Source organism: Opisthorchis viverrini, assembly GCF_000715545.1.
Source record: "Opisthorchis viverrini unplaced genomic scaffold opera_v5_9, whole genome shotgun sequence".
Classification (NCBI taxonomy): domain Eukaryota; kingdom Metazoa; phylum Platyhelminthes; class Trematoda; order Opisthorchiida; family Opisthorchiidae; genus Opisthorchis; species Opisthorchis viverrini.
The window spans coordinates 522,406-533,081 of NW_008751665.1; the positions used below are offsets into that span (position 1 = coordinate 522,406).

General features: G+C 45.9%; 1 protein-coding gene across 1 annotated transcript in view; it reads left to right on the plus strand.

Annotated features, from left to right (window-relative positions):
- Positions 1–887: 887 nt before the first annotated feature.
- Positions 888–10,676, plus strand: part of T265_00853 (hypothetical protein) — a gene marked incomplete at both ends in the record, with an annotated part of 18,348 nt that continues 8,559 nt past the window's right edge. Inside the window, 6 exons of the mRNA XM_009164748.1 lie at positions 888–1,356; positions 1,593–1,773; positions 7,719–7,965; positions 8,001–8,103; positions 9,222–9,418; positions 10,353–10,481. Of these exons, the coding sequence (XP_009163012.1) occupies positions 888–1,356; positions 1,593–1,773; positions 7,719–7,965; positions 8,001–8,103; positions 9,222–9,418; positions 10,353–10,481 (1,326 nt within the window). The remainder of the gene's footprint in view (positions 1,357–1,592; positions 1,774–7,718; positions 7,966–8,000; positions 8,104–9,221; positions 9,419–10,352; positions 10,482–10,676) is intronic.

Sequence of the window (10,676 nt, forward strand, 5' to 3'; positions counted from 1 at the left end):
TCCATTTTCGGTTGGGCCCGAACTCCCGAACTTCAAACATCGCTTCGAGATTTCTGCCGAGCAGACTTCTCAGGAATGCACATCTTCCTTGGACAAGTTACACTGGGACCAGCTCCAATGGAAGAGTTATATAGGAGAGTTGTCCGGCCACTTCATGAGGCTGACACGATGTTCGTCCGAAAAACCATCAAGTAGTCAATTCAGCCGCAGGCTGCCAAAAAGGATTCATTGACTTCTGAAAAATAGGTCCCAACTTTTTTCAAAAAGTCGACTACAGGGGATACAAAAGTTGAGCTGGTATTTCTCGAAATGCGGAATTGCTGTAAATCAGCAATCCGTCAATGGAACATAAGAAAACATGCCACCATCCTAGACCTCGCTCGGAAAAACAAAAACGTGCTGTTCAACTACATGAAACATCGACGCAGAAACAAGCCATCCGCGTTCTCCTTGAAGGATAGGAACGGGAAATCCACGAGTGACACAACAGTGGTGTCTGAGGTTTACAGGGAATACTATCCACAAACTCGATTTATACGGGATTCATGGGAAAGTTCTTCACTGGATCAAGGCGCTCCTATCAGGCAGATCATTCCGAGTGAGAATAGGCTCGACCTACTCTACTTCAACGCCGGTCTCAATTGGAGTTCCTCAAGTCTCCGTCCTGGGAACACTCCTGTTTCTGATCTACGTCAACGACCTCCCAGATGTTCCTGCAAGTTTATGTCTACTTTTCTCGGACAACTTGAAATGCTTGAGTTCCAATGTCAGTGCCCTCCAAATGGATGTAGACGCTGCCAAGCAGTGGTCGTTGCACTGGCACCTTCCTCTGAATGACCAAGTGTGTCCGTATGTCATTCAGCGGAGACTTCGCGAATGCCTTTATCATGAGTGGTGAGAAAGGACCAGAAAACTTCATGAGGATAGACGCCAAAAAGGATTTGGGTACCTGGGTCTCCTCAAACTTGTCATTCTCACTGCACCATGAGAAATCGGCCCAAAAGGCATTCTCCTTTTTACGGATGATCCGACGCACCTTCTCCCGTATTACTCGCATGGACTTCCAAATACTCGATGGGGCCTACGTCAGACCGCTCCTGGAATACGCCAACCAAGTTGTCTACTCAGGACGCATGAAAGACGTCACCCTCATTGAGCGTGTCCAACGAGCCGCTTATAGAATTGTTGCCGGCCTCAAATCTGTGGATTGCGATACCCGTCTCGCGATGCTTGATCTCTCTCCCCTGGAGCATCGCCACCTTCGAGAGGACCTAATTCTTACTTATGCCCTGTTTGAACAAATCTTGGCCGACAGGTTTTTCACCGTTGACCCAGCAAACACATGGCGGGGACATGGTAAGAAGATTTTCAGGCTCAGAGCGCACACATTCATTGGGCAAAATGTTTTCTCATTTCGGGTAGTAGCTGCTTGGAGTGACCTTCATCCGACAGTCGTCCACGCTCCTCCTAGAGCCCAGTTCAAAGCACTACTAAACATTTATTTATGCGAATCCTCGCGCTGGCAAGCATACTGCCCCACGCTGAGAACACAAAGAGCAGTGCGACACTCTCTCCTCACTTGTGCCTTTCAGGTGAACGACAGTTGCTGAACGACAAGAACAAAACCGACCAGGGAAACTTGGGCAAAACCTCGATCCTGTGTATCAATCCGTTAATCCGTGATTGGCTGTTGGTTCCAAACTTACAGCCCGACTTCTGGCCAATGGTGTGCGGGATAGGCTTCTCGGCCGTGGCAGCGCCTAACTGCCAGTGGTAAGTCGGCACCTGTATGGGATTCTGCCTAATACCTAGCGAATTCACAAGGTCTTCGGTAACCGTTCAGCTGTAACGCCATTCCAGCGAGTATCCATCATACCGCCCAAAGGAAGGATCGGGGACTGGGATACCGAGAGATTGCCCAAGCCTAGACAAGAGCATCCAAGATGCTGGAGTCTGGATTGGACCGCAAATCCTCCTGTCATTACTTTCGCTACTTAACCACTGGGCTGTCTCAAACAGCTGGTGCTTCACGCAAAGAATCTACCCAGTACTATAAGCCTAGCTGGTTGGATCGTGTATGGTCCACCCTGAGTTACTGTTTGCCGAAATGATTGATGTTTTCCGTGCCTAATTCGGAGTAGCAGGAGACTACAGGTAGACAGAACTGGATGTGGCAGAATGCAGTGAAGGGTATTTCGGAAGTTGTGGAGTTGTTCATTTTTCAGGAATAAATCTACCTGCCCCTCCATGCGCTTGACTGGTGACGCTAAACGATATGGCGCTAACCGGTATCAGGGACGCTCATGTTGTCGGTTTCTATCCACGTAGTCCGAATGAGTATCAAAGATGTAAGCACCTCCGGTTTCTGCAGTAGACTGGCGCTAAGCCCTCCTTCTCTGCCACACTCCATTACAGGGTTTGAGTCAAACAAATTCACGGTTGTATGGTAGTGAAGCACCAGTGTTCTCATCTGGTGTTGTGATGACAATGGTGGTGTGGTGATGATATATTCCTCCTATGCCACGGAGAGTTTTCCGTACTAGTTGTAGACCCAATGGGTGCGTTCCACCAATGCTTATACTCCGGTGAAAAATTCTCGAAAGCTTGGATTCGGCAAGTTGTTACCACTGTCCATAAGGATGTCGACAAAGCTCACCTAGCAACCAACCGCAAGTAATGCTTGATTCCAAATTATTGGGGGATATAACCGATGACCATTCTCGCGTCCATCTAACTAGCCATTTCACTCTGACCCGCGAACTAGTGTTAGGGGATGGTCCTGCATGACCATATTATATCCAGATTTCTCTAAGGCCTTCAAACGACTAATCACATCCCATTACGCCACTCCGGAGGTCAAAGGTTGAACTGTCGCCTGGGTGGAGAACTACAGAGCCTGTGGTACGTACCAGGTATTTTCATGTCTGATGAGCCGCGTCCTGTTATAAGTGGCCGATACGAAGTGCTAGTAGGCTCACCCATTTCAATTCTTTATTCACACCGTTTTCCTCACTTGGTCAATATCAATGACGATTATGGTGAGGATGTAAGCAGACTTGTCAAATGTGATAAATGGTCAACCAAAACTATCAGTAATTGTCTGATGTCTTATCTGAGCACGGAAAACCCTCATGCTCACCAACGGTTGTCTTTGATGCGATTCACTGACGGGACAGGTGATTGACAGCCCACACTAAGTCGTTCAGTTGGTTCAGTAGCTTTGATAAATCTGAAATTGGCTTCGTGAAAAAATCTTTGTCTTGTCCCGGCACAGGCCCAACAAACAAGAATTGCATACTTAGCGTCGTCACTCGAATAACGTAAATTTTTAATAGCCAAATAATGAGCCATTCGAACAATGCTATAGTGACTAAGCAAAACATGAAATTCCTGGGGATACACTGGATCCGTGGCAGACCCGGGCGCATGCAATGAAGTGTGATCCAGCGAATTATGTCTCAGGGTCTGTAGACGATATTTAAATCGTATGAGGGTAATTCAGTCCTCCATAGATTGACTTCCTTCTTCCTAATTGTACTATTCAGTTTCAGTTCATGCATAAATATGGAATATCGTTAGTCAGTTGGAGGGATATACCCGGGGGATGAGCGCACATTTCGGATGATCGCATGAGCTTTCTTCCGAACGGGAAATTCAGTAGAGTCCCGGAAAGAAATCAATGGATCGATCATTCTGGTCTGAGGTTGCTGTGACAGAAGCGTTTGAGATATCTGTTTCTACTGATTTTGGGGCACAAAATCCGTTGTGAGGATCGTTGCAATTTTCAGTCCTTGTGTTAAATGGTTAAACGCCCCTAGGTATTTCTGGAGAGCGATGGTGCTGTTATGAACCAAAGGATGTATTCTTTCCGAGAACCGGGGAGCACACTTGGCATAATTCACAGACCTTCCCACAATTATTTATGGTGATTCATGATCATCATGGAAAAGAAACGACCGCAGCGCACTGGTCAGCCCTAAAGATACTTATCCAAATGTGGTTGTTTTTCGAGTTCCAGTGACGCAGTCGTTGAATGTAATGGTGTATTTCATCGTGACTTCCGGAAACTGATGATGGCTTCCGTTATACTCGGCGTTGCTTAACCACAATGGATGTCATCGTTGATGCATCGCGGACCTGTTTCATCTTCCAGAAACGCTAGTAGCGACCACAACGAAATACGAAGGAATCGATTGGGATTCTCACAAGCCTCAAAAACCGTAAATTTCCGCTCGGACCCTTGTACGGGCATCTGATGGTAAGCGCTATGTAGACGAAGCATAGTAAAACGTGAAATCTTCTGAACCAGGTTGTTTGTTCTTGATAATCGATAAGCTCTTAGATATGTGTAACGATTGATTGAGTGGTTTAAGTCAGCGGCCGTTCGTCTGTCGCATCTTTCGTCAGTTCTAACCAAGACTTGAGCCATTGCTGAAGAACGAGACTGCCCAATAACGCCATCCTTTCAACCTCTTGAATTTCTAACAGTTAGGCCTTCAGTGTGCGACGGAATGATGTCATGATTTCGTAGTTAGGTCTTATCATTGTCATCATTGACAGCAATACATCAGTAATGAATAATGGTTTCTAACTGTTATGATCTCTACTGATGGGTCAGACTTATCATTGTCATCATTGACAGCAATACATCAGTAATGAATAATGGTTTCTAACTGTTATGATCTCTACTGATGTATCGGTCAGACTTGTCAGTTATACCGGACTCGACAAAACATATGATCTTGAGGGAGTTGTACTGGAAACAATTGAACCCTTCCGTGATATGGATCCAAATGAACAAGAATATAAAAAACGAGCAGTCCAAATGGATGTGAACGAAAGGCTGAAATGGAGGTATCAGAAAGGTCAGCCTCCTGAAAGCAAACAGTGAATGCCCGAAATCCACCGAGACTCTCTGCTCCGATAGATGTTGACCAGACACAACGCCACCTCAACATCCAGCGCGTCACAGCCTTGTATCAAACCCAGACAGCGCGAGTCAGCGTTGATCAAGGTCAGACAACGCCCCCGTAATATGTAGCACGCCACAGCCTCACATCAAAGGAAGACCGTGTGCGTCACAATTGGACTAAGTTCACATAGCGTCTTTCCAATAAATAGCTTGAGATCGTTGTACTTTTCGCACTCGCACGCACTCACGCCCTCGTACTCGCTTGTTCGGAATATAGCTGTCGTGTTCCCTTCTGTGAGTCTTTTTTCTCCGGCACTAGGCATTGGAGCGGGTCGGCAGCATATACCTCAGATTGGCGAATCAGAAGATATAACAGAAAGGAAGAAGGTTTCAGTGTGCAAGACCAATTTTTAGCAAGTGTATTTGTTTGGAGGCAGTCCTCCTAGCATTAATTGTCATACGATAGGTTTACAATAAACAGAGCTGTTCAGTTAGCAGTGGACCGTCAATGTGGGCGGCTTCGAAAGCACACAGAAAAGCACGCATAATTCCTCTGATTGGTATCTCACCCACCGATTGAAGTCTCGGGAAACTGTGGTCAAGAAGTACAACAGGACGCGCAGGAGAATGTGTAACGTTTGGCGCGAATATAGCACATATGTTAGTGGACAATATATGCGTAATTTGACCCACTGTGGTGCTTGTTGATGCAGTGGAGATACACATAATTTGTTATTGAGGAGGATCGGCTGTCTAGTGATATTTGCGTAGTTTTCCGACCATCCTGTATCTACGGTAGCCATCAGAAAAACTCCGTTTCCAACGATCGATAAAGACCTGTAACCTACTCGAAACCAACTGCGCGCTCAAGAAGCCACTGTCAAGCTGGATGCGACTGAACGTTCTTGCTTAAGATAACACGGATAAACTGATCAATCTGAGCGTCCAACGCTTGAAAACCGCAACAGTATGCAGTCGAATTCATTTCCTGCAGAAATTCATCGATGAGCTGTCCTCGTTCCAGTTTACAGGTTACCATTAGACGAGATTATATATTGTCTTTGGGTTGCACATACAGTGGCTGAAGTCTAGCACTAGCATTACCACCTCCATCTAGTATTACACCTCCAAGTACTCAATCAGACAATCTGGAAAGAGATTGATTGCACGAAATGCCACTGATATCGACCAGCCGCCACTTCTTGCAACGTCTCCGGCCAAGTACGGGTGGGATCATAGGGACCCCACCCTGGAAGGCGTACAATACCAACAACACCCAAACTCTGTGCGATCTCTTTCATACCCTTCTGAGAAGTCATCCGTTGTCCACCTCACGGTTTGCGCCATTCTGAAGGAGGCACAGAAAACGACACTCGTCTCGGTACACGGTGTTTCGGCATGCGTAGCACATGACCGAGCCATCGTATTCGGTGATGCTGGATGTTGTCCCCGATTAAAGTACCTACCGCCCTTCCAAATGCCCGTTTTCTAATCGTCTCGTTACTAACACGCTGACGCCATCCGACTCCAGCCACGCTTCTGAGGCATCGGTGGTCTAAAACCTGAAGGCGCCTCACACCATCTGTCTGCAGAGGCCATGTCTCGCACGCATACAACAACACAGCCCTTACTGTAGCCTGGTACCCGCGACCCTTAAGATATAGTGATATGCCTTTTTGACGCCCCAAATGATGCAAATTTTCAAACGTGGTTTGAGTCTTTGAGACTCTTGCACTGACTTCATTCGACACATTTTCGTCAGAGCTAATACAACTACCGAGGTACGTGAAATTTTCCAAAATCTTCAGTGATTCTCCTTGAATTGCAAGGGACTGCATGTTCTGAAGCATGACTTTGAAGGTACAAGGCGCATGCCAAAAGGGTATGATGGTGGTCAGTCTATTCAACAGGGCTTGTGCTCCGATTCGGTCGAATAACAGTAGTACGAGGCGGTCTCAGGATCAAGTTGTACTGTCGTCTGTGGTAGGGATTTGAAGACAGCGGATTGTTTTTCGCAGGTGTCTGGCACATCCATATTTCTGGAAGCAGCGGAGTTGTCTTTCTCAGAGGAAGGACGAGTTAGAACTATTAGATTGAAGTCAAACTGAACTGTTTCTCTTGCTAGGACCCAGTTAACTTTGAGAGGGTGATTTACCCTCGTAGTTCTCCTGGCTTCACTGTTGTTCAGAATGACTGTTGACTACTGATTACTCACAGGCACCGCCAGCCCCAGAGCGTCAGTCAGGTGTGGTTCGTTGTGCTCCCTGGTCGTTTTACCATTTAATGGTGGTTTTGTTTGCCCATGTGTTGAGATTGAAACCAGAAAGTCATGACCCAGTTGGATGTAGATTGGTCCACCTTGGTGGAGAAGTTGATGTAGAATCGCTCCAGTCTTCATCAACAAGTAATTTAGGGCCGAGGACGTTGGTGGGCCTCTTTGAGGTACTATTCAGGTTTCTGCGCTGGGGTTAACTATAAAAGGAACATCGTATTTTACTTGATGGAGGGACGATTCAGGGGCGCCCATAGCAGCACCGTTAGTGACTCGAACTGTATATGTTGTTTCCGCAGCAATTATTTATGCGGTAATTTCTGACCCCGTGTGTCACATTCACTGCCATATTTTTGTGTGCAGTTTGTAAAGTAGGCAAGCTCGAAATGTTTATCTATCTTACCTGATGGTTCTTCACTTCGTTCAGCGGTTCCTCTGATTTTCCTTGTAGCCTGGCCGAATTTTGTCACCTCTGATAACTTCCTACCCTTACATCTGAATAATGGCCTTCCAATACGCTTATGCTATTGTCAGCAAAATTCCGGACTCGTTCAGCTCCTTCCGTGCAGACAAGGGGACTGTAGACAATCCAGGATCTTTGAGAGAGTTACACAATGAATGTACGGAGTTTGTGGAAACATTGCGGCGGATAGGCATTGATATATTGGAACTGAAAGCTGAAGAGCGACATCCTGAGTGTGTGAAGGTGGATGATACAGCCGTGATAATCAACGGAACAGCACTGATGTGCAATCCTCACGGTTCTCATCGACAAGGCGAGGTGAGGGAACTGCTCTCATTGTAATGAGTCTTCAGGTAAACTTGATACGTCAGACGCTGAAAAAGGAAGTCGGAGTGAAAATTGTCGAGTTGAATACAGAGAATGCCCAAGTTGAAGGAAGTGACGTGCTCTTCACAGGTCAGTCTCTGTTCCTTTTGGATGGACTTATTACAGTAGCTCCTCGGGTATAAAGCGGCAGGGGAATGGGCGCTTGGACCCATCTTTGGGGGTGACCTTCCTTCGAAAGTCCCGATCACAAGCGCTACTGTGGACTCTCCTTACTATTGAGCTCCTTACAGAGAGGTCTCAAAAGAGCCAGCTGTGTTGCATCATCCTGTGTAGTTTCGTACGCTTTCTGCCCGTAGACGTTTATTTCTTACTCGGCAGGTTCATTGGTTCAGAATGTGTTAGTTATTCTCACAATGGTTATTTCATTTGTGATGTAAAGTGAATTGCAGCAAGACGGGATTTTCTAGGTCCCTTCCGTTTGTCTTACATAGAACATCTTTATAGAATATCAGTAATTGAGGACACTGTTAGTCTTGGCCCACGCACACAATCGGTCGCTCTGTTGCATCAAAATGATCATCTCCGACGCCCAGCTAGCTCTACCCTTATCTCAACAAAAAGATGAAGCACGTAAACAACTAGATAAAAGCCACGTGCGCTCATTTTACCCTATGCTCGATGGTCGAGTTGATAATTGCTGAGACCACTCTGCCCTACGAGTGAAAGCTAGCCTGACACAACAATGCTATACCTTCTGGAAGCCTTACAGCATGTCTGTCTTTGAATGGTGGGACACGTTATAACGGTCGGTTCAGGTCAGTTTCATATTCATAATAGCGTTTATGGCTTACCGGTCGTACCAAATTATCTAACGGATCCATTGTTGACGTGGTTCCCTCCAGACGTTAACACCAATACACTATTTTTATAGCTGATTTCAAAACAGACCTGGGTCCTGCATACTAGAAGCAACCCCTTGTGCTTCTAAATGGCAACTGAGAATAAGGAGCGAAAACTGTTGACTGATTCGCAACTTACACACTTTTAGACTTGTTCCGATCTTTATTACTGGACTAGCCAACCCATCAATTATGTCGGATTTGCAAGAGGTCTGAAAACTGGGCGTGAAAGGACCCACTATATTCGATGTACCTAAACTTTCGCTTCAGTTCAGTGACAAGCAGTAGTGAACGGTATTTCTTCACGAAACTTTCAAATCTAATGTCTTTCTGTCTTGGTCTGCATAGGGCAAGAAATTATTGTCGGCATATCAAGCCATACCAATGAAGATGGAGCGCAGGCTGTCGCTCGCGCGTTTCCTGAATACGCAACTTCAATGATTCAGGTGCGACCCCCTTTCCGTTCGCTCAAAGATGCTGTTGGTGTTGCGGGGATAAACGTACTGGCTGTTGGCGGAAGCGAAGCAGCCCGGGAAATGCTAAGCGTGAGTCTTATATGTTTTTAATCACTTTCACTGCCCTATTTCCGCTTGTGGCTTTGATTTTCTCGTCTGTTCTGACAAACCATCCCTGTACTTGGCTCTTTTAAAGCATGATGTTGACACTGCTATCAAAATGAATGCCTCTGTAGCCGCCTAACCGATAACGAACACCTCGATGTCCACTTAAATTCATCCAATCGGCGCGAACCATGAAGTTGATTGTGTGCGTAAAAATAACTACCGATGCGCTTCGCCGCCTCTCATGAAACATCCTTGCGTTGGGCAAACAGCCCCGGTATCCAGAAAGCAAATGAGTGATTTCGTGACAGACTTTAGCGAAAGTCCCACGTGAAGACCCATGGGAGAGAAATACGCTCGTAGCTGTGTAACTCTGAATTCCAGTTCTTTGGTCCTGTACACCAAACCTGTCTCACAAATGAACCTTTTAGTTACCATCGCCTAGTTTAACCCCATAGTCGAAGCTCTGTATTGAGTTATAGACCTTGTTGCATGTATCAGCTGTCTACAGCCGCAGGCGATAGTCGGACTTCCACTCGAGACTAAGGTCAGAAAAATTCTACAATATAATTCTAACAAACTCTGTGGTAGACCCATCACTGAAGAGTTTTGGCCCTTCCGTATTATTCCGTTCATCCCTGAAGTTGTGACTTTAACCAGTCAGGACGAGATTAGGTCCATTACCTGTCAGTTTAGAGGTTAAGAGCTCTTGGTGGATTTTTTCGGAAGACTATCGGCCGACATTTATATTATTCACTGTGATGTCTTTTCCATTAGTTTTTAAATTAGCCCATTTTGTCGACCCCTGAAATAAGAATTAGCAAATAATTTCAGTCGCAAACTTTGCTTTTGTTTGAAGCACTGAAAATTTAGTTTGAGAATTTCATCACCTACCGTCTAAATTGGCTTCCCCTTGCAGGACATGAAACGGGTCGTCTCTTATAAGTATAAAATCATCACCTTGCCGGAGGATCACGCGGCCAACGTACTTTATGTGAATCACTACCTGCTCCACTGGGCTCCGTCCATGATTCCAGCCAGTATTGGGGTGAGTTTCTTCCATTTCTGCAAACTCGTTGCGAACCTGTTTTTTTACTTCAAAGGCCATCGGAAGCAGCGGAAGCTAAAAACCATGTGGTTCTAGACTCTCCAGTTTCGTCAACTGGTGATGGGGTAGTAGAGAAAGAAGCACAGACCAAAGCATTCAGGTGAAAATTCTATGGTCACGGTTCCATTTTGTCAT